Here is a 24196-nt window from a genome sequence, read left to right as displayed (position 1 = left end):
TAAAAGCTACCCTTTAATCTGCCTTGCTCCAAATTAAGAAGTATTGTCCCAAGATTTTTGCCCTCAACAGGGCAGGGGAAGGGGTGGGCTTTTGAAAACCTGTTTCTTTCCTTGGTCATGACCAATTGAAATTCATGACAATGTATGACTTCACCTCTTCGGTTGTTAAAATTCTTTTACTACTTTTTATTTAGTATATCAGTTACTGGTGGGGAAAAGGAGACTATAAACTGGCTTCTGTGGGCTGGCAGTCAGCTGTATATATTTTTGGAAGCTGACTTAATACTTTTGGTACAAGCTGGAAAAAACTAGATTAGGGAAAGAAAGGGAAAGAGAAGATAGAGGCAGACTGGAATAGTCAGTAAGTATTGAGTCTCAGGAACGTAAGAGTATCTGTGAAGAGGAGAAACCTGGCCTAGAACAAAAGACAGGGTAAGAACAGAAATATAAATATTTGTGTGTTACTTCCGCAAGGCACAAGATGAAAACAAGACCACAGGAGAAAAGGGCAATGAGTGAGGCCTCATCCTTGGACAATCTGTTTTAGGGGCTGGAGGTATGGTAAAGAGAAGCCTGTGTATTAAAATTTTTAAATTGCATGTATCACTGTATTTCACTGTTCTGATACATGTTTATCTGTAACAAAGCTTATTATACTTGGGAACAAAGGACTTGGACGTCTAAAGAAGTCAATAATACCACTGAACAAAAACCTAAGCAATGATTATATCTAAACTGTCATAGTAATACAATCTTGCAGTTTATGATTATAAAGTATAACATTTTTCTTTGATAGAGTCTAAAAACTATACACCTTTTACAATAAATACACAAAATACATATACACAGTGATGTAAACAGGCTTCCCCTAAAACTTAAATTAAAATATGTGGAAAAAATACCTTTCTATCTTGTGGCTCAGTTCCGGAACACTGCCTCTGTGCTGTTTCTATTTTGGAATCCAGGACATCTGGGGTATCGTCTGTAAATCAGTTTAAACAGAATCACAAAGGAATAAAAGCTAAATGAAAAATGAAATGCATAGTTCTATTTTAAGACAGTTTGAGACTTCTTTCTTAGGCTTATGATACAGTGAAGCCAAAGTTCTTCTAAATGTATTTATAATGTCATGTGACATGAGTACTGAGCACTGGCCTTGGTTTTAGCAAAGCCAAAAAATAAAAAATCTACAGATGCTTAAATGACTCCAACAAAACAGGAGGTTCTGTGGAGAGGGCTTAGGGCATAGAATTTCTAGACATACTTTTTAACTTCCTGAACAACTTACCATCTAAGTGGTCTGGCTTAGTGATGAAGACCATGATCTTGGGAATCAGATTTACTTAGTGGAGAAAAAGTCACAATTTCTCAAAATCTTAATTTCTTTATTTATAAAATGGCAATAATATCTGACTCACATAGTTATTGGGAATGTGTAGAAAGTACTGGAGATAGTACCTAGCTTTGGTATGAACTCAATAATTATAAAATATGTTCCCAACCAAAAAAGTAAAGTATGTAACTATCCATTGTTTCTCAAATATTATTTAATATATATTTACTGAGTTTGCATTTTGTGTCAGGTATTAAACTATAAAAGTCTCTGCACTGTCCAAAATCGGAGCCACTAGCCACAATGGCTTCTAAAATTTAAATTAATACAATTCAAATACAATTAAAAATTCAGCCTTTCATTCACACTGACTACATTCAAGTGCTCAATAGTCATGTGCCTTGCAGCTACTAGTAGACAAAACAAATACGGAACATTTCCACCTCTGAGCAAGTTCTATGGGCTGGCATTGTTACAGACTGAGAGAAAATCAACAGTATGAAGCACAGAAGTGTTGTTATTACATGCATGTTCCCAGAGTGCTTCACTAGTTCTGTGAGGCCTCTGTTTATGACATAAAATCAGGAACTCAGTGGCACCTGGGGCCCAGGTGACAGAGGGAGCCTGGGTTTTTATGATCTCCAGGGGCTGGGTCTTCGCCAGGAACAATCTAGCTTCTAGATCAAGTCCAGAAAAGACCCTGGAGGAGTCAGACTGGTCTGGAAACACATGAGACTCAAGAGTTGTAAACGATTACTACCCTCAAGAATTTTCTATGCTATTGGTCCACTATTTGGATGTGGAAATAATATTATTTTCAGCGATGTTTAAAACAGGAACATGTATATTCTAGATACCCAGTTCATCTTCGGAAGAGAGGTACTGCTTCTTCCTTTTTCTTTTAGGTATGTGCCTTTCTTCCTCTTCAACCTGGAATTAAGAGTGACTGTAGTAAAGGCAGGAGAACCTGGATCCAATTCTGCTTAAACGGGAGCACACTGTGTTAGTTTCTAGTCCTTGAGACAAATTTTTTAAAAATCTAGAATGATACTTCTGTCATCTAGACTCATTTTGTAAGCTTGAGTCTTTTTTTTGTTTGTTTTTAAAGACTGGAATATAATAAACTCATAAAAAATATCCAAATCTATTTCTGATTTCATAACGTATTTCAACAATTCTAAAATATGTTAAAAATATCCTCATTTTACCACCTTTGAAGTCAATCTAGTTTTGTAATTGATGGCATGTCATAAATTAACTGGCAGCATTTTTCTGCTCTCTTGGTGACCCATTAAAAGGCTGATGAAAGGCAGCATATTAAAAAACAGTACAGACATGTCCAAATAATTCTACAACCTGCTAAATTACCTAATCTTACAAAAGCATAAACAAGTAACAGATATAGAGAACTCATAATACCTATTAACACATTTAATTTCTCATTTATACAGAGAGCTAAAAGCCCTTGTGTGCAGGAGGAAGCACTATTCATAAAACATGGAAGCACTTGAGTTTCCTACCAAAACCCACCTCTTTAGGATTTGCTTCAACGCTGCGACATCTTAAGGCTTCTGTGTTGTCTTTTCCACCATTGGATGTCTCTGAGTAAGAAATATAAAAGAAAAAAGAAAAAACAAACCCCCTTAAGTATACTCCAATACTTACTTTAGGCACATGTGCGAAATGGGAAAGGAAAAGAGGAAGGGACTTGACAAGTGATTGTGGTGTGATCCTTACACAACTATGTCAGGTTAAGTTCCAGGATTTCCCTTTCAGCATGCGTGAGCGGGGTCAGGGACAGGCTCCCTGGCATTTACACGGCAGACTCCACGGCCACTCCCCCAGCCCGAGCAGCAGAGCACGAGCGCGTGTCCAGGGCACGCACAGCCGCTCTCTCTGGCACTCACGGACGAGTCACACTTGCACACTAACTGTCCTCTAACGGAAGGAGCGATACAAATAAAAAATAACTGTACAGGGGATTAAGACCTCTTTCCCCATTCCTGACAGGGAATGAACAACATCAGTGGGAATCAATACAACTCTGTAGTTGTTCTGAGACCAGAACTGGCCCTCTGGAGCTGGCAGTCTCTACGGGAGGCGTGGAATAAGGCCTGACTCCCGGAACAAGCACATAATGACGTCCCTGGTCTGCTACCACACGGAGGCTGCTTGTCAGAAGGCAACACAGTTAACTACGCAGCACAGAGCCTCTCCTATGAGACAAACCACAGGGGATTATACACTTTGTATTCACAATGGATAAACCCTTTGTGAGGTTCCTGCCAAACTCTAGTTGTTATTTAAGGCAAGGGACCATTTATAAGCTACGTGATCTTGAAGGAGCCACTGGCCTGCTCTCTCTGTCTGTTTCCTCAACTACAGATGTGATGCGGTGAATGCTCACTTTACTGGATTATATGTTACATGATTAAAAATTTGCAAAGTAATTATAATTAGCACAGGGCCTGCCACATAAAAGGCACTAGACAAATGACAATTACAATTAATATTTAAATTATACTATGAAATTCATTAACTTACCTTCTTTGCTATAAAATTTCCCATGAATTCCAGTTGTTTCTGAGCCTGCATTTTCGACCTAAACACACAATAGAAAAGACTATTTATGGATATTCTCACAAAAATCTTGAATATCTAGAAAATAATCTGGCCATTTGTGAGAACGCTTAAAGGGACTGAAGAACGTGTTCTTTTAAATTTCACCCAGAAGTTCAAGAGCAGAGGACACTTTCTTTTTGAAGAAGTTTCAGTTTAACAAATTAGCATCCTACTATGTTTACTCTCCTTGTCTTTAAAGCAGTTATGGTAAAAGAGTAAGAAATAAAGAGAGAAAAAACTTTGAAAATTCTCTTCCCATCCAATGATCCTTCATGATTTTCTTTTTTAAAAAATGTTGAAGGATTCTGTCAATCTATTATAATGTTTCCCTCAGGTAAACTTTGTCCATTTTACTGTTTTTTTAAACTGAGGGAAAGTCTCCAGATATCCCTCATATCTGCTCAGTCACTTCAGTCGTGTCCGACTCTTTGCAACCCCACAGACTGTAGCCCACGAGGCTCCTCTGTCCATGGGATTCTCCAGGCAAGGACACTAGAGTGGGCTGCCACTCCCTTCTCCAGGGATCTTCCCCATCCAGGGATTGAACCCGAGTTTCTTACGTCTCCTGCACTGGCAGGTGAGTTCTTTACCACACTAAAGCCACCTTGGAAGCCCCCAGAATATCCTGCAACATTCTAAACCCCAGCTACAGAATTTCCTATTTGGAAAGGAGGACAGACATGCTCAGATAGGGAAAGGCAGCTGCTGCAGCACCCGGTGGGGCAGCCCTGGAGAAGCAGCCACATTTCGAATCCTTTGAGCTGTTCGAGGGTAAACCCCAACAGAACCAAGTGGGGATTTTCTCTCCCTTTCCCTCAGCAGACTGGGTTGAGGGCCTAGATACAGCCTGGGATGTCTCAACAGGGGGAGGGAAGCCCCCCTCCACCACAGGTGTTTGGTGGGAAGCAGGGCTCTTCTGAGTCTCCTAGTGACACTGGAGAGAATGTGACTATCTGTGATTCACAAGCATTTTACAAAATGTGCACTCCTCTATGCATTAAGACCAAAAAACAAAAAAATTCCTTCAAGGACAAAAGGGATTATGAGAGCCACAGCTAGGAAAAAAATATGTATTCATGGCAATTACAGTTCAGTACATTCACAAACACTTTCTAAAGATATACAGTGAAGTTCTTAAAGTTGGTTTGGTCTACAGCACCGGGATAATTTAAAACACCACAGTCCAATTTGCAGTCCTATTATAGCAATAAAAAATAGAAAGCTCCCAATTGTTCAAAGAATTTCATTAAGATTACCAGGGGAGCTCCCAAGTCCGAGGGATCTGGGCCTTCTTCTATTTCCTTGGTTCTGTCTCACGATATTTCCTTCTTCTATTTCCTTGGTTTTGTTTCATGATATTCCTTCTTCTGTTTCCTTGGTTCTCTCTCATGATATTGGCCTAAAGAGCCACTAGAACATAAGGCTGCTGAATTCAGAGTGACTCCTTTTTTTCTGAGAAAAGCAACTAAATTTCCTGACATCAGTGGATTAAGTTGAACATGAAATTAAAGATGTGAGTAGGCTGAATTTCAACGGAGAGCACACTACAAATGGCCTCACCTCCTAAAAAAAAGCAGGGCCAGCCCCTTCCATAAATGTAATCACTTTCAAAACCCCAAATCAGAATAATCCCAAGTGATAACAACAAAATCCAAACAATTACGGTGACTTACATTTGGTGATTCAACAGCCAGCGAAGGCTCCCTCTGCAGTTCAACTGTTCAAAGACAAAAATGAGTAATAAGGAAGCTGAAAGCTGGTTCTGAACTATAGAAACAGATCGAGAGCTTTTCAGTTAAGTGAGACTGTTGCTAAGGGGCCAAGCTGCCTCTGTGAATTATAACTTCTGGGCCAATTATTTTCTATCAATATCATCTATGTTGTGTCACATGACCAGAACAACGACAAAAATAACGTTTCCTGTTTTTAGAGTAATGCCAGCGATCCATTAGATCACTACAGTGATTTAACCATGTTGGCGATCTGAGGCTTGGAAGGAAGGTGGGGAAGGTCTACGCTGTAACTGTTAAGTGACAGGGTAACACTGGTTCATTTAAAAATAATCCCATCAAATGAAGAGTTAGATCTTATCCCCTAGAACAGCAAAGGTCTATTTATATTCTTTGGAAGACTGAAGTACAAGGCCTACTGTTTCTACTCAACAATGACAGAACACACATTTTTCTTTTAAACAACTTCCTTTTACGTAAGTAGATCTCTTATTGAACTGTACCTAAACACAGTCTGAAATATAACTCTGGGAACAAAGAACTTTAGAATCCAAAAATATTACCTTCTTGACAATTAACAAATGGTATGTTAATTATGTGTACTATATAACACATACACAGGAATTTTAACTAATACCATCTATCCAAGTTTTGGGAAGATTAGTCATCGTTAGGGTTTTAACACGTCAGGACAAGTGGCTTACCAGGTCTTGGGGTGGTCTTCCAGGAACCCCTGGTATTTCTGCTTATAAGGTTCCTGTGGTCATGTACTTCAAAGTCTGCCCTTTCAGATGGTTTGCCTTGGAAGATCCCCACCCTGACAGCCCCAGATAGCCCGGACTGAGGATTTACACACACCACTGCTCACACACTGCCTTTCTCTTTGCCTGATGCACCGAATACACACCTACTTGTTCTTCAATATTTGTCTCCAAATTAGGGGGGATATCAAGTGCTTGAAATGAAAATTTAAACGTATATGCTCTTTGACCTCTCGGTTTACTTTTTCAAAAACACTAGGGGAAGTACATGGTCACACATATATTGAAGCTCACTGCAAGCATTATTTATAACAGTAAAACCCAGAAACACTGGAGGTCACTAAAAGACCTAACAACAGGTGGGACCATGCATTACAGACCACTATTAAAACAAATGAAGTTGATCTGTATACACTGACAACGAAGGATGCCCACAAGACATAGCTGAGTTTAAAAAAAAATTATAGAAAATGTAATAACTCAGGCACCTAAACTGAATTAGAAGTCTCAGGATTTCGGCCATGAATGACAGCACAAGGTACCTTCCTAGAGGCCAAGAATGGGAAAGCGACTGCTTCTGCTGGGGATTAAGAGAGAAGGTAAGAAACCGGGACTTCGAAAGATGTCTCTGCTCCTGGATCGTGTTTTGCCTGAACTTCTCAGTGTTTTGAATGCTATGGACTGGATGCTTGTGTCCCCCTCACACTGAATATACTGCCACCCACCGCCTATATTAAACACGTCATCCCCAGGGTGATGGTGGTGTAGTGAGGGTCTCTGGCAGGTGGTCAGATTTACATGACGTCATGTGTAAAGTGGTCCGGAGACCGAAGTGTTTGAGAGCTGCTGTCCTAACCCTGTCTGAGGCTGAGATTCTTCCCTTCACACCTTTAGCGGACGCTGAAGACTGGCGCAGAGAGAGACAGCAGAGGCTCTGCAAGCGGGGAGGAGCTTCAATGATGCAGCAATGGCCAGAGCCCAGGGGTCAAGAGCGTGAGATTAAAAGAAGTGGGCGCATGGGCGCAGACTAGCCTTTTGGAAATGAGCTGTGATGGTGCCTGAAGGACAGGGAGGACCACAGAGACACACTTGTGGGTGAGAACAAGGGTCTGCTCCAAAGCAGCTCGTTTGGCCACAATTATTCGGAGACATCAGATTTAAACAACAACCTTATGTGATTTTGACTGAGGTTAACACTTGATGAAGAAAAAGTGTAAGTTAAAAATGAAATAGCAAAGAGTTTTCTCTAACCTATGTTAAAAAATGAGAGGTAAATCCATATAGCCTGTCAATGTTTTATTACGAATTAGCTATAAATTTTAAGTGGTAATAAAAGATAAACCCACACGTAAGGAAAAAATAATGTGAACAACTGCTAAAAGGAGTTTACCTGTTCCACTCAGCTTTCCCCCACTTGGACTTCCTGGTGGTGCTGAAACGTCATGATTTTTCTCTTCCCCTGACGGCACAAATACCTAAAAAGTCCAAGGCACCGTAAGAAGGTAAATGAGGTTTTTGAAATAAGAAGTTAATTCACCTCAAGTGAGTTAAACAAAGCACTCAGCATCATGTCAACCTTTAGGAACAAAAAGGTAAAAGTAATCTCGTATTTCATCTATCAGTGGCTCTCCTACTGCGCTAAAGTGAAATGCTGAGTACAGCACACAAGTCCTTCCTGATCTGGTCCCACTTCTTTAAGAGGCTTGAAGTCTCAGCGCAGCTCAGCCCCGGAACTATGGCAATGCTCAGGACTCACGACTGGCTCTCCCTTTGTGTCCTCGGGTACACTCCCACCCTGTTTGCAAAAGTCCACTCCAACGTCCTCCTGCAAGCCGTCTCCCTCCCACCCACTGGCCCTGCTGTGGGCTGAGGCGCCTCTGCCCTGCGCTCACAGCCCCCATGTTTACCACTATCTTGTCATGTGGCCTCCGAGGTGCCAGGAGATCAGGCGGGAAGGGGGCACGGAGACTAAATTGTGTAAAGCACACAGGTTGTGGCAGAAGAACAAGAGAACCTCCTCCCAAACTAGATTTTATTCTAAATGCAATGAGAAGTCACTGGAAATTTCAAGCAGAGCAATGACATGACCTAATTTATGCTTTTCAAGCTAACCCTCAGGGCTGGATGAAGACTGGAGGAGGGGCTGGAGAGGAAGCAGAATGGGGACACTACCTACCCGGGCAGAGGCTTAGACGGGGTGGGAGCCGTAGAAACAGAAATAGGTGGATTCAAGTTACATTTTGGGAATGGAGACGATGAGAACCAGCAATAGATGAAATGTGGGGTGACTGAGGGTGACCCTTGGGTTTCTGGTTTGAGTGGATGGATTGATGATGGTGCTATCAGCTGAGACTATTGAGGCTCTGAACTCTTCCCTCACAAGACGTGACAATAACAGAATTGAAATAGCTTCAGTACAGTGAGAGCGGGGGCTGCATTCTGCTCATGTACATACATCTACATATGGTGAAAAGGTACATACACCACTGACAGTTCAGCATAACTGAATAATCAGCCATACCTCAGGTTTCAAGTTGGTTTTCAGTCCCAGTCCCCCCAGAGCATTCGATGGAGACTCTTCCTTGCCTAAAGAAATGCAAACCATTCAATCAGTTTAAGAATTTGCTTGCAAAATACATCTTGAGTCCAAAGGTAACAGAACGTTGTCTAGTTACTATCTAGACAGGCCATGCCCTCTCCCATCCTGCTTTAGTTTGCTGTCAGCAGAAAACAATAAAGGGGAATATGTCCGAAAATTCTCAGATAAAAGGCAAGAGGTCATTCACTCATTTTCGGGGGTGCTCAGCCCTCACATTTGGGGGGATGGAATGTGTGTAAAAATGTTTCTTGCTGCTATGATGGCCGCCCACAAAGGATGATATGCTATCATTTGCGAGGACGTCTTATTTTCAAGTATTTTTCTATAGATATCTATAAATATCAAGCTTGTCCCTAAAAGAAAACATTCAAGGCCACTGAGATATATTTCTAATAAAGACAGTGATTTGTGAACACATTCATTTTACTTGCTTTGTGCTGACACAGTAAAGTTGAACCTAAAAGTTAAAAACTGTGACGCAGATAAAAAGGGAACAGGGTTTTCTCTACTGGACTCAAACCTGTCCCTTTCCTTCCTTCTCTCCTGACCTGGGAACTGTTCCTCTCACCTGCCCACATGGAAGCCTCCCAAGAAAACCCTTCCTTTCTCCAGGAGGCTGTGGACTTTTCCTTGCTAAAAGTCCTTCTATTCCTGCTCCTTCAAAGGGAAGGAGAGGCAGGAGGCAAGAGGAATAACAGACTGTAGCAATGGCTGAATCAGAGAAACTTTCAGAGCATTCAACTCACCCTAAGTCAAAGTCAACAAATAAATTTAAAGTCATTTATTTCAACCCTTGGAACATCTCAGTGTCTCCTAAGTCCCCATAAGGAACAGGCCTCAGCCTCCGGAGTAGCACTTAGATGGTATTTCAGCTTAAAAGCGCAGCTTGCTCCCATTTACACAGAGTGGAGAGGAAGACAGCATTCCCTGCTTGCTTCCCGTCCAGCCCACGTACCCACTCTGAGTTCTCACAGCATCCTGTTAAGCCTGTCCTAAGCACCTGTCACAGTGCTGTATCACAGCCCAAACACAATATGTGGCTGGATTCACAACCATCTTCCCACCATCTCTGAATCCACAGTGGTACTTGGTATTATGTGTCTGAAGTGGGTGGGTAAGTGGTAATCAATGACTGAGCTCCAAGCTTACACCTTTGAAAATTACCAAGTTTCCAACAAGACTGGCACTCTCTGAAATCTAGCACGAGAGAACATGATTCTTTTCTTCTTCAAATACTAAGCCAGAAACTAGTCCATTTACACAAACAACAAACGCTGCTAAATAAAACATAATTAGAAGCAGTCAGCTAGACTGAACTGACACACACCTGGAATCTGTAATAAGTCACATGATGGCTGGAACGGGGTTGTTATGTGCTACTGTCCCCTTCTCACACAACAGAAAGCTGAGGCTCAGATGTACTTTTTTTCCTAAGAGGCATCCGAATACTGTGCAAGTTATTTAAACTCTCTGGACTTTCATTTGTAAAATGAGGATTTAAAAACAGCTCCTTTCACACACTGTTGTAAGGTGCCTTCACTTTGACTGATAAGAAACCGGAAGGTCAAAGATGCTCAGTAACTTGCAACAGTCCTACAGACGACACTTGTCCAGCCGACGAGACAGCTGGCAGCCTCCTCACTGCCCATGTCGCACATGAGCAGTGGGTCTAAGACTAACCGTTTAAACATGATTTAGAGAAGCCTGACCCTCAAGTTGGATGACAGTGATTTTGCTACATTCTAGAACCAAAACCTCCGTGGTGGCTCAGACAGTAAAGCGTCTGCCTACAATGTGGGAGCCCCGGGTTCAATCCCTGGGTCAGGAAGATCTCCTGGAGAAGGAAATGGCAACCCACTCTAGTGTTCTTGCCTGGAAAATCCCATGGATGGAGGAGCCTGGTAGGCTACAGTCCATGGGTCCCAAAGAGTTGGACACGGCTGAGCGACTTCACTTTCACAAACAAAACCGTCTTAAATGTCCTGTACATACAATTATTTTTATAAAACACGAAAATTTGTACTTAAAGAGTCTCACCTAGGTCACGCAAATTTTCTTCAGAAGAAACAGTGACTTGAAGACCTTCTTGCTGGCAGGACTTGGTCACGCTGTCCTCTTCTCCTGTTTTCTCAGCGGACGCTGGGACAGTGCACTGGCCGCGGTGGTCACCCCTGCTGGTCAAGTTCTGCTCCTGCTCAGGAGCTGAGAGCGCTACATCGCAGGCGGTGGGGAGGGCTGCTGTGTGGGAAGGAGCCGGTTCTGACTCCTGGCCATTAACACATTCCGCGGTGGTGGTTTTCAAGTCGCCCTCAGGCCCCCGCGGGTCATCAGCTTTCTTAGCACCGGGACTGACTGCTGTCAAACAGCGCACACTGACGCAGGTGCCCTCGGGCGCCTGCTCTGGTCCTTGCGGGTCGACAGGTGAGTCCCCGCTCCCCCCGGCTGGACACCTCGCTGGCGTGCTGCCCCCTGATGTCCCTGCCTCAGGCCTTTCATCTGCTCTCTGAACTCTGCCTGCACAGTCCTTGGCAAGCCCCTTGTTCTCCAACACCCGCCTGACACCTGCAGAGAGCATGCTGACCAATGCCCGGTCATGCCCTTCCCCAGTGCCCCGTGCCACCACGGGGCCCACTGCTTTGCCCCCTGTGGAGGGCCCAGGACACTGACACGTGTCCTCAGCCATTAGGCTGGACAGAGTGGCCTGAGGAGGGCTCGTCTTCGTGGCTGACGGGGCATCCTTTCCTTTGGGGCTGCCTGCACTCGGATGAACCTCTTCTTGCCTGTCGAGACCAGCGGGGGCCAGCAGGCATTCGGCCGTGCTGGTGGAGATGATGGCGGCGTCGCTCACGTCCTCTGGGCCCGCGATGACGGGCGGCTCCTCCTCCTGCGGGAGGGCGCCCGCCATGACCGCCTCACAGCCTTCTGAGGTGCTGGTGGAAATCATGGCCGCGTCGCTCGTCTCTTCCGCCGGCGTGACCGAGGCCCGGGCGTCCTCTCGAGCGAGCGCACTGGACACGGGGCCCTCGCAGTCCTCTCCGGAGCTTGTGGAGATGATGGCGCTGCCGTCCTTCTCCTCCAGGACGGGTGGCTCATGCTCCCGTTCCGTAGCCACACCACAAACACAGGCCTCGCAGTCTTCCGCGATGCTGGTGGAAATGAGGGCACATTCGTCCTTCTCCTCCTTGCTGGTTGAAGCGAGGGGGCTCTCGGCTTGCGCGGGCGCGCTGGGCGTGGGCCCCTCGAAGTCGTCGGCGCTCACGGGGGCCAGCCCTTCGGCTCGGTCCTCCGCGGCTGCCGCCAGCTGCGGACTCTGGGCGCCGTGGAGGGCTGCCGCGCTGGAAATGGGCGCTTCGAACTCCTCCCGGATGCTCGTGGAAATCATGGCACACTCGTCTTTCTCCTCGTTTCTCGCAGCTGTGCACTGGCTCCCGTCACCCGACGCCGCGCTGGGCATGGGGGCCTCGAATTCCTCCACCTTCACTCTGGCGCCCTCCACGCTCTCTTCGGGTCTTGGGGCGCTTGAACGGCTGGCCCCCACGTCTACCACGGTGCTGAGCTGTGGGGTGAGATCGTCTGTCGTGCTGGTGGAGATCACCAAGCCCTTCCCTTCACCTGAAGCCCCAGCCACCCCGGCCTGGTTGGCGATACTGTCACTGGCTGTGGCGGCCACGAGGCCGTCACAGTCTTCATTTTCCACGGAGGTGATGACACCCTCATCTTCTTTTTCGCCCGGCGATGTGTGAGGAGGCGCGTGTTCTGGGACAGCCGCGGACACGAGAGCCTCGTAACTGCCCCCCACCAGGCCGGTGGAGGGCGTGGTGTCGTCGGCTTTCTCCTTTCGGCTGAGCTCACTGTCCCTGCGGTCTGAAGCCGCGCTGGTCATGGGCCCCTGGCGACCCTCGGGAGCGGGAGCCGCCACGCCCTCTGCTGCAACCCCGCTGCTGACGCTGCTCTCCACGACCCCTTTGGCGCTGGAGCAGATCTCGGCGTCTTTAGCGTCCTTCTCCGCGCCACTCACGCTGTCCACGGTACTCTCATTCGCATGCGGGACGGTGCCGCCGGCCTCGGCATCCACGAGGCCCGCCGCAGGGCCGAGCTGCCCGTCCCCTCCTGCACTCTCGCAGACCGACCCCCCTTCGCTCTCCTCCTCCATCCCTGTGCACGTGGACGCGTGCCCGACCTCGTTCCCCCGGCCAGTGCTGGTCACCACGCCCTCCCCTTCGTCCTCGTCCTCCTTGGCGCCCGTGCTGGTCACCACGCCCTCGTCGTCGCCGGGGCCTGCAGCCACCACCGGCGCATCAGTGGGGTCTTTGGCTACTGTGCTGTCCATGGCACTCTCTTCGTTTTCTTCGGATTCGGAACTCAGGGCAAAGCCTTCGCTGCTCTCCTCCGAACCTGTGCAGCTCGCCAGGCCCTCCGCATCCTCCTCCGTGATCCCGGTGCTGGTGACGGCACTCTCACCCTCGGGGCCATCCATTACTGAAGCGCTTTCCTTCTGGGCAGCGGTGGCTGCCGCGGGCGTGGGGGTGTCTACCAGGCCCCCGGGGTCCCCCGTCACCCTGCGCTGCTCCTGTAGCCCCACGCCAGCTGCGGAGCACAAGACGCCGCCGTCTCTTCTTCCCCCTGCCCCTGTGCACGTCACCGTCCCCTCGCTTTCCTTCTTGGGACCTGCTCTCAGAGGGCTGCTCCGGAATCCATCCAACTCTTCGTTGCTCAGGGACCCCTCCCTGATGTCCATCCCCGCGCTTGTTACTGCCCCGTCACTCTCAACCTCACTGATAAACGTGACCGTTCCTTCCACGAGGTCCGAGTCTCCACCTGAACACCCATCGCACTTGCCCTCAGAGCCTGCGCTGGTCACAGCGTCATCCTTCTCCTCGGAGGCTGCGCTCCTGGCATTAGCCCCGGTGGTCCCCGCGGGGGCCGTCGCAGATTCTGTCTTTCTTTCTTCAGGCTCAGCCAGGGCACATTCCCCACTTTCTCCTTCTTTGGTGCTTGTGAGGAACGTTTCACTTTCTGCAAATCCTTCTGTGACGACACCCCCACCTTCCTCTGCCGCGGCAAAGACAGTGCCTTCCCTGGCTTCCACCCCGACATGAAGAGGGTGGTTTTCGGAGCACGTGCCTGTCGTGAGGCCTTCGTCTGCCTCAATGCTTGTGCAAGGCACGGCCACCCCACCCTCCACCGTCTCTGCAGATGTGGTTGTGGCTGTCCCCGCCTTCACCGGGTTTAGGGGAACACTGCTGTCCTTCCCCTCAGTGCTGCTGGCGATGGAAGCCTTTTCTCCTCTACCAGGCCTGGCTGTCGGTGTCTCAGCTTTCCCGCTCCTTTGATGTAGAATAGAGGACACGGCGCTGCTTCCGGCACTGGTGTCCACCTCACTGTGTCCGTGCCTTCTGTCAGCATCGGCTGGTGTGTTTTTGGCTTCACCTGGGCCTCTGCTCTGCTCAAGTCCAAGAGGATCTGTTTCTGTACTCATGCCTACCACCTGATCAACAGCAGCACCAGCCTTGTCACCATTTTCTATAGAAGCCCTAACTGTCTGCTTCGAATTTGAGTCCCTTCCTTTCCCATCCGCCTCCGTCAAGCCACCTTCCTTGTCAGCATCCTCATTTCCCACCGTCCTGTCTGCTGACTCACTGCCCACAGGCCTGTCTGCTTTCTCTTGCCTGCTGTGCGGCACAAAGGCCTGGGCAACCTCCGGAATGCGTCCTCTACTCTCCACGCTGGCTTCTGCTGGTGTATCTACCATAGAAACTGCATCGCTTTCTCTGCTGTCACTTGTCCTAGGGACTTCTGATTCCCCAACAGTCCAGCTTTGCTTAGTGATTTCAGAGTGGTGGACGAGCGAGGTGCTGGCTGTGGCACCTTCTGACCCAGTTCTTTTGTCAACTACAGGAGGCACCCCTGAATCGTGAGACTGTTTCTGAGGCCCAGCAGTCATGGGGCCTAAGGACGGGGCGGGATCTACCTTTGTGGAATGTTTAAGAGTGGCGTCTCCTGGAGCAAGGCGTTCTTCAGTGGGCTTGGTGGTGGTTTTCAAATTCTTCTGTGCCCTGTCACTTTCTGACGGGGCATGGGGTAACAAACAGTGACCCGTTTCAGAGTCTACATTCATTTCGTGAGTTCCTCGTTGAGCAGACTCCTTCTCCCCAGAGTTAGGTTTGGACACGGAGCTGTGGAGATGCATTTTCTTGGTCAGGGTGCTTCTATGGTCAGCGTGCTTTTCAGAATTACCAACAGCTCCTGTTCCACGTCCTGATCTACAGGCCGGAGATGCTGTTTTTGAGTCCCCCGTGGGAGTCTGTAACTCCTCCTTCAGGACTGCAGCGGTAGTTTTTTGCTTCGTAACATTTTCTGAGTCAAGGTCTTGCTGAGAGCTACTGCTGCCATCGTGGGTTTTGCGGACTTCTGCTGCATTTTCCGTGGCTGGCTCGGGGTCAGTTTCCATTGGCTCTTGTTCAGGTGTCAGGGCAGGATCACTTTTTTTTGGTCTCTGAAGGGAGGAACTACTGGGAGCGCACGAAGGGTTTGCTGCTGGTTTTTCTTCTCCTTTAGCCGTCTCTTGGGATACACTGCCTCTTCGATTTTCACACAACCTTCTACTTAACTTCTTCTCTACGACCGAACCACTTCCTCTGGGCTTCTCGTGACTGCCGTCACCTTCTTTCCCATCCTTGTCCTCTGTTTTGTTGTCTTCCTTCTTTTTCGCGTCCTTACTACTGTGCTTTAAGCTCCTGCTTTTGTGCCCTTCTGACAGCCTTCTCTCGAGTCTGGTGGCGCCTGACTCCTTGTCACTCTTGCACCTCTCCTTTGCTGGCGGCAACTTCGCCCTGTGGCCAGACTCTCTCTGCACACTGTGTGCTGAAGGGGCCGCGCTCTCTGACGTGGGGTCCACACCGCTCTCCTCCGAAGGTCTGTCTTCAACCTTGGACTTGCGCTGTCTCTCTGGGTCACCTTCTTCAGTGTTCTTCTCCTTCTCTGGTTTTGGAGTGGTCGCCAGTTTCGTGCTATTTTCTTGTGATTCTGTTTCAGATGCTTTCAACTGTTTGCCTTGGCTTCTGGACTTAGACTTCAACACAAGTTTCTCTTCCAACAAGCTCTTGGTTCTCCGCCTGTCCTTGTGAACCACCTCTTCTGGTTTGGAATTGCTATCTGCGTTAGTCGAGTCATTATCACATTTATCCTCGGAGTAACTTTCGCTTCTTCTCTGTACTGTGCTTCCATGTGGCCTGGAGCTCAGAGAGTCCTTCTGAATTTTAGAATCACTTGATCTTCTTGATTTGTGCTCTGCCTTCATTTTGTCGGCTGACCCGTGCCTCTCTTTCTTATTTTCTTTACGAACGTTCTCGTCGGTTTTTATGATATACTCAGAAACTGGTTTACCGTCTTTGCCCAAAACTGACAGTTTCCTTTCATTCCGGTGTTTACTTCTTCGTTCAGCTTTATCATCTGACGCAAGTTTCGTTTGCTGGCTTGCCTTCTGACCGTTTTCATCTTTCACGCCTCTCTCAGAAGAGTGAAGCTCAGCCTCATCACCTGCTCTATGTGCACTGTCACCTCTGTACTTATGTTTTATAGACGGTTTGTCTTCTGACAGAGTTTTCTCTTTTTCAGGCTTTTCCTTGGAGGATTTCGCCTCTTTCTTAGGCAGGCTTTTTAAATGTGGTGTTTCTGAATCATCTTTCTTTAGATGCTTTTCGTTTTTGAGCGTGCCTTTCTGTTTCTGGGGCTCTTCTGTGCCACTTTCTGAGCGTTCCGCTGGCCTTTTTCCATCCCTTGTGTCAGTCTCTTCCTGCACTCCTTCCACCACAACAGGGGTAGAAGTCCGTCTCTTGTGTTCCCTTTCTATTTTGGATTCATTTTTGTTTTCATCAGCTGGGTGCAAAGACTCTGAAAGTCTCCGGGCAGGTTTACTTGGTTCACTCTTTGCATGAACATGCTTCAAATCCTTGGAAGAAGAGGCTTTTTCCTTTTCACAATGCTGTAAGAAAATAAAAGTTAAAATATGAGACCTACTAAGATTAGTTTTTATATTCAAATCTAAAATTTGGGTGCATTTAGTATGTTGAATGTTGTAACATGCTTGTTGTTGTTGTTGAAGTTCTTAAGCCACACGACTCTTTGTTACCCCACTGACTGTAGCCTGCCAGGCTCCCCCGTCCATGGGATTTCCCAGGCAAGAATACTGGAGTGGTGTGCCATTTCCTTCTCCAGGCAATCTTCCTGACCCAGGTGTCGAACCTGTGTCTCCTGAATTGGCAGGTGAATTCTTTACCACATGCTACACCTTACTTATTTCACCTCTGCCAGCAGTTGGTAGGTACTAACTTATTTCTATGCATCAGGAACCTGAAACTCAGGAAGGTTCAATAATGAGACACCCAGCAATGAGTTCAGATAATTTCATTCCAGGTCTAATACTCTTCCCACTATAATAGCAGCATCTTTATAGGGAGTAGTTCTTTCTCCTGAGGTGCGTCCAGGCATTTGAAGGCCTTCTCAGACTTTAAATTAATAAAGCCCACTAATGCCCAGTGGTCACTAATGAACAGAAGCTGAAAGAATGACATTAGTTCTTTTTAGTCCAAAAGCTTAATACCTAATGAAGGCAATTAAAAATATTACAATGAAATAAAGGTATCTTACATTTTAATTTAGAAATGCAAATTATCTATGGGAACTTCATGAATTTAGGTTACCTGTAAGACAGTTTATTTAGGAAGCTTCAAATGTACATAGAAACTCATGGTAACTAACAGTACTCATATACACCAGATGTACATGTTCATATCCAAGGGAAGATACCAATAGACCAAAGCAGCCAAACCTTCCTCCTGACCCACAGTCTGGTGCTGACTGAACTACTGTTAATGACCAACAACACTTTATAATAAGGACTCATGAACTAGCTATAATTATTCTTATTTAAACAATGGGCTGAAATCCTCAGAAAGCCCTTTGTGTTTCTAGGTCAGTTTATCACTGCACCTTTTTTACACTTTAACATGAAGATTAATACACTATTACTATAGGGACTGGGACATAGCAAGATCTTAAAAAAATACTTTAAAATTAAATTCCACAAATAAAGAACTAACAGGAATGCCATCAACCTAATTTTACAATAAGTTCTAACCAATTAATGTGAATACAATCTTATGAGATCATTTTTCACAGGAATTTCTCATAAAGTTAAATATTAAAAATATAACATTAGAATATCAGGATATACTATATGACTCTAATTTCTACATAAAGGTATTAAGAATATTTACCAGCTATGAATAATTAATTACTAAATTATTACTGCTTCCCTTAGAAGTGTTAAGATATTCAATAGTTCAGCTATAGAATTATAAATATGGAAGTGTATAGAAAGATAAAAACCCAGTGAAAACAAAAGTTTATCACAGTAAAACAAAAAGGAGAAGAGATGTACTTACTGAACATTTTGAGGGTATTTTTATCTACATAGTTTTACTATTTAAAATGATCACATCTTAGAAAACAGTCTAAGTGCTCAACTATAAGGAAATGCTTAAATTATGGTATATTCATTCAATGCAAGCTATATAACCATCAGATACAATAATTAGGAAGCTACAGCATGAAATGAGCATGGGGGAATGTTAAAAACACTATGCAAGATTACATTTGCTCTACAAAATTATGAACATATGTGGGTGAGAAATGGAAAAGAATGATGATTTGTTAGCAGAGGGATTTTAGCTTTTTCCTCCTTTTCTTTTTCATTATTATTCCTGGCTATTTTATTATTGTCAATTTAAGAAACAAGAGGTGGGGGAATTGGGGAAAGAGAGAAGAGGAGAAAAGTTGCTGTTATCCAGATAAAAGATCACATGAATCAACTTGCCAAAATGAAGAATTTAGGCCATAATAGGATGGGGGAGCTGGAATGCGACGGACTTTTTATTCAAGGTAGAAAAAAAATCAGACTGTATTCTAAGTTTTACTACAAAGAACTGAATGGCTAATATCTAACAGAAGAGCATTTAAAATGGGGTTTTACTAATTAAGACATACCTCGCTTGTTTTGGGTGTTTCTCTGGAATCTTCTTCAGATTGCTGTTTCTTTTTAGCATTCTCATCAATGTTCCTAGGTAGGGCAAAACATGAAGTAAGAACTTTGGACCAAAAAATGTGATTTAAACTTCTCAGCAAGATTTAAAAACAAGCTTAGCTTTTCTTTACTATAAAACACTTAACTGGTACCTAGAGACTCGTGCACTTCAAATTAAATCCTATTCCTGGTTGACAGTGAAAAGCTAAATCCCGAATGTGAAGTGGACCACTCTTGGTCCTACAGGGAAGTATTCTTGAAACAAAAATTTGTGATTTGTCACTTGAAGATGAATATGATATGGGCTACAATTTCATTTTGATAAGTCTTATCTTCTGAATAAACAGAGTAGTTCTATTTATTCAGATCGAGAAGGCTGAAGTCTGTAAGAAAAATGATAGCCACCTCCTCTCACCGAGTTCTGCAGATTACTGACTCAGCTACAATTACTGATTTAGTTACCTTCAAGTCTAAAATAAACTTACAGAACTGCATGCTGGTGGTGCAGCAACGCTATAGCCCATGCCTACACAGCCATCCTCAGTCTCTGCAGCTTTGTAGTTCTTACAGAATTAACCGTGATCATGTGGTGCTAAAACAATGTTTGGCTTGGAACTCTGGTTTATGGGAAGAAGCATGAGATGCTACTGAAGTGTGTGGAAAGACTAGAGAATGGAGGCAGCCACCGTCAGTAAGAGGTGACTGAATGTCCAGAACGGGAATGGCTCCTGAGTGCTTCCAGAGGGTCTACACACTCTCTGAGACTCTAGGGACAACTGTGTGCATATGCACATGCATTTCTCTGGGCAAAGAGTCCAATGGTTTCATCACATTATCAAATAAAGTCTGCCCCCACCCCCACAAAAGAAAGAGATTAGAAATATTTCTTTTGAAATATCATAGATATTAATACAATGAATTAATATTGAAAAGGAAATCCTAAAAGGTATTTCATAAATATGGAATAATATGCACGTTCTAGGTCTGGCTCTTTACTGTCATTTTCAATGCCTCTCTTCTGAAAGCATGCCGAGAGAATGTTATAATGGGAATGTGGCCAAATAAATACGTACCTGGAATCCTTTTTCCTCCTTTTGCTTAAGGCTACCTTTTTCTCTAAAACTTTCCGCTCTTTAAGGACTTCTTTAATTCGGGGGGCTTTGGGCTCCAAATCTTTTGTTGATGGTTCTTCTAAGTCCATAATGCTTTTGCCTGAGGAAGAAGCAATCAACAAACTATGTTTCAGAACACAGTTTTTATCAGTGCAATCTTTATTCTTCATTAAGATTTTCTAATCACTGTAAAAATGAAAAATGGCTTCAATATCTCTAGGTTGTATTGGAATAAAAATATTTCATGTAGATGGAGAAGTCTTACATTTTTTATTTTAAGTGCTCATATATGTACACGTGTGTATTTTACATCAAACAAGATCAGTGTCCAGAGTAAGTTCAATTTTGTCCAATGAAATATTCCAGATAAATGTTTGACATTTTAGTTAAAGTATAGATGAATTCCATTAATATCACTGCAAGGCTTGAGGACTCACAAGTTAACAATAAATTTTCCAGTGATGATTCATTCCATAATCACTGGAAAATAAACTGCTATGATGTGAGTTGTATAATCTGGTATGTGATAGATAGAATGTTTAACTTAGATATAGAAATATAATGAACAAGTGACTAAAGACATCGGATTAAAAAGGAAATCTTCCACATTTTAAAATACATAGTTTTAAAAATCTACAATTTTTATCACTTTATTTTATAATCATATCTCATAAGCTATTTTAATATCTAGAAGTCAGTAGAGTATGTAAGTACATGGTTTAAAATATTAAAAGTTAAGATCTCTTATACCTTGACTTTTAGCTTTTGAATACTTTGTCTTTTCTGCTTTCTGTTTTCGTTTTTCTTCAAGTTTTTCTCTATTAATTTGCCTTCTTAAAAGTCTCTCTTCTTTTTCTTTAGCCTAAAACCACAAAATATTCATAATAATGCTGACAGATTCTCAAGTAAGAGCAAAAACACCCTGAAAAAAATATGCTTGCCCTTCAGATGTTCTCACAAATTAATGGGCTCTGCAAAAGTGCATACATACCACTATAAACACGTCTATGTGTGTGTGCATGTGTTTCAAAAGAGACAGAAGGTAATATTTTTCCCTTACTAACTTTCAGAATGCCATCAACTTAAAGATATCATTTGGGGAAATGGTGGTTTAATAAACTGTTATTACAATTAAAAGGCTAGTTATAAAAATATCTATGAGCATCATAATTTTCTGATTTTCTCAAAGAAAGCTGAAATGCAGATTCAAGTGACAGGATGGTCCTACAATAAATGTTACTTGCTGGCTATACTCTCAGGACCCAGGGCTTGGATGTGGGACTTCCTGTAGTTGTATTTGAAACCAGGGAGGATCCAGTCATTGTGTTACTCTGCCATCTCTTTCCTGCCCAGAACTCAAAGCCTCCAAGTGCCAAACATCCTAAGCATGAGCATAACTCCTGATCAACTAACCTCTTAAGAGAGAAGCCACCATTAACATTTTGGTGCACTTCCTTCAAATCATTGTTTATGGAGTAGTATTTCCTCATTCTTTGATGCACAACTTTTCATATTTTAATGTTTCTGAAATTGTAAGTCAACTTATTAAAACTGATGTATACATACAATGAGGTAGCAATTTCTCTAAAAAGCTGTTAATAATTCAGTGGTACATCTTAGAAGTACTATCGAATGCAGGAAATTTGTGGACTGCACTTCTCTCTTAATAATATGTTAACAGCTGATGAGATCTCTCTTTATGGCTGGATCCATACTCAGGTCAAACATTTCCATACTATGAAACACTGAGGGCATTACCAGTTTTTCACCAATCATGATGATATGAACAGTTCCATCACAAGTTTTTATCTACTCTGCCTAGTTAAATGATAAGGTTCCTGAAGGTAGAACCTATAAGTCACCGTTTCGAATGCTCACCAGTAGCCTGTGAACAGACTAGTCAAGTATGCCAACCTGATTTAATAGGTTAACATAACAAGAGCTCAAATCTGACTTACAATAGACTGCCTCCGTTGTTCCACAGTAAGTTCGTCATCAGAATCACTATAATACTTTGAGTAAAGATATGGTTTGTGAACATAAGCATGCCGCACATTTTTTGCTTTTCCTTCACTGGGATCACTGGTTTGAGTTTTTGTTTTGTTTTGCTTGTTCTTCTCTTCATCTGGAAGAAAGCCAGTAGAAAGAAGAGCATTTCTGTCAATCAGCAATTAACATCAATATCAAGTGGCAAAAGCTGCATCAAAGTAGTTTAAGGGTATTTGTAGGTGCAATGGGAGAAATATCAGTATATGAAAATTCAGAAATTTTTAAAGGCTATAATCCATATCTTTATTTATTTAAACTTTTTTTTGGTTTCCTTCTTTGGTTGTGCCACATGGCATGCAGAACTTCTCAGGGCAGGGATTAAACTCATGCCCCCTGAACTGGAAGCACAGAGTCTTAACCAATGGCCCACCAGGAATGTCCTCCTGATTTACATACTGTTTCTTTCTTTCAGCTTCTCACATATCCAAAAGAAAAATTAGACTTTAAGAGTTACTTAAGTTTCCTTGACAAATAGTTAATCCTCATTTGTATGTCAACAGACTTGGCATGAATACTTTACCAGTATTAAGGTGAACAAACTCCCTTCAAGCCACACTTTAAACTTGAAATTTTAATGACCATTTATGATCTTTCGCTTACGGAAGAGGCAAGAATCAATAACTGGACCTACAGCAAGTATATACTAAAACCCCTCCACCCTAGGAAGGAAGAAAAGTTCCCCATGACACAGCAAGAAGCAATGAAGTGGTACTAAGTATTGCTCAGTACTCTCAAAAGAACAATCTTCTTACGTTTTGGATCCCATATACAGAAAATCTAGCCCTGTCCAGGAAAAACCTTGAAAAGACCCAATAAAGCATCTAGAAGTAAGATTTCCATTTGATCAGAGAAAGTGGAGTGTTCACAGGCTAAGAGCATTCTTCCTCCATCAGTACTCAGAAATGACCTCATGAGGATAATTATGAAGAGTGAGAAGTGCTCCCTTGCATTTTGGAGGCTGCTAATTCAGTTTTTGAAATGGATACTAAGAAAATAATGAAAAACGGGAGAGACTGAAAAATATTAATACATCTACAGCATTAAAACTTTCTACCTTTTTTTTTGCCTATGATTTTCTCTACAGATATTCTACCCAAGTATGTGCTAAGTTGCTTCAGGCATGCCTGACTCTGTGCTACCCCCAAGGACTGTAGCCCACCAGGCTCCTCTGTCCATGGGATTCTCCAGGCAAGAACACTGGAGTGGGTTGTCATGCCCTCCTCCAGGGGATCTTCCTGATCCAAGGATTGAACCTGCATCTTGCATCTCCTGCATTGGCGGGTGGGTTTAATCCAAGAGCCAGTGGCAAATTTACTAGATGATATCTGCAGGCAATTGCAAATAACATTCAACATTTTTGACTTTTCAAAAAATCATACACAATATTTGACCACATGTTAAAGAGAAACATAAGGTATTAGTTAGAGGCCCGGATGTAGGTTTGAAATGGTGCTGTGCTCACTAGCTACGTGACTCCTGGTGACTATGTGATTCCTGGCGACAGACTACATAGCCTATTGCCTCTTCCCCTGGCTGATTTTAATGTGTCCCTCAGCTGTAAGAAACCATACCATGAATTTAATAGCTTTCAACAAGTCCTTCTAGTGAATTACCAAACCTGAGGGTGGTCTTGGGGATCTGAATTTGCAATGGGTGCCAGAGTGAGGGCAGTCTTGCTGACTGTGCCCCTCCAAACACTACCGAAACATGGCATGTTCAAGCATGATCTCATCCAACTCTTGTAACAATCCTAGGGAGTGGAGCTAAGAGACGGAGAACCTAGGCTTGTTGAAGTTTAGTAACTTACCAAGCTTGCTCAGATAGACAATCTTGGAGCTGGGACTCAGAAATAAATCTTCCAACTAAAAGTCCCAAGCTCCTGCCACGGCGCCACACTGTCTTTCAC

General features: G+C 44.1%; 1 protein-coding gene across 1 annotated transcript in view; it reads right to left on the bottom strand.

Annotated features, from left to right (window-relative positions):
• BOD1L1 (biorientation of chromosomes in cell division 1 like 1) overlaps positions 1-24196 on the bottom strand; it is a 49836-nt gene that overhangs the window by 13386 nt on the left and 12254 nt on the right. The window contains exons 6-17 of the mRNA XM_065913886.1: positions 22200-22366; positions 20992-21103; positions 20203-20341; positions 19093-19165; positions 11083-17029; positions 8968-9032; positions 7837-7921; positions 5629-5672; positions 3878-3935; positions 2864-2934; positions 2191-2263; positions 903-982 (exon numbers count right to left, since the gene is read on the bottom strand). Coding sequence (XP_065769958.1) covers positions 903-982; positions 2191-2263; positions 2864-2934; positions 3878-3935; positions 5629-5672; positions 7837-7921; positions 8968-9032; positions 11083-17029; positions 19093-19165; positions 20203-20341; positions 20992-21103; positions 22200-22366 — 6914 coding nt within the window. The remainder of the gene's footprint in view (positions 1-902; positions 983-2190; positions 2264-2863; positions 2935-3877; positions 3936-5628; positions 5673-7836; positions 7922-8967; positions 9033-11082; positions 17030-19092; positions 19166-20202; positions 20342-20991; positions 21104-22199; positions 22367-24196) is intronic.

The sequence above is a fragment of the Muntiacus reevesi genome, chromosome 22 (assembly GCF_963930625.1).
Source record: "Muntiacus reevesi chromosome 22, mMunRee1.1, whole genome shotgun sequence".
In the NCBI taxonomy this organism is placed as follows: domain Eukaryota; kingdom Metazoa; phylum Chordata; class Mammalia; order Artiodactyla; family Cervidae; genus Muntiacus; species Muntiacus reevesi.
Note: the sequence above shows the minus strand (reverse complement) of the source record. Positions and strands in the feature narration are given on the sequence as shown.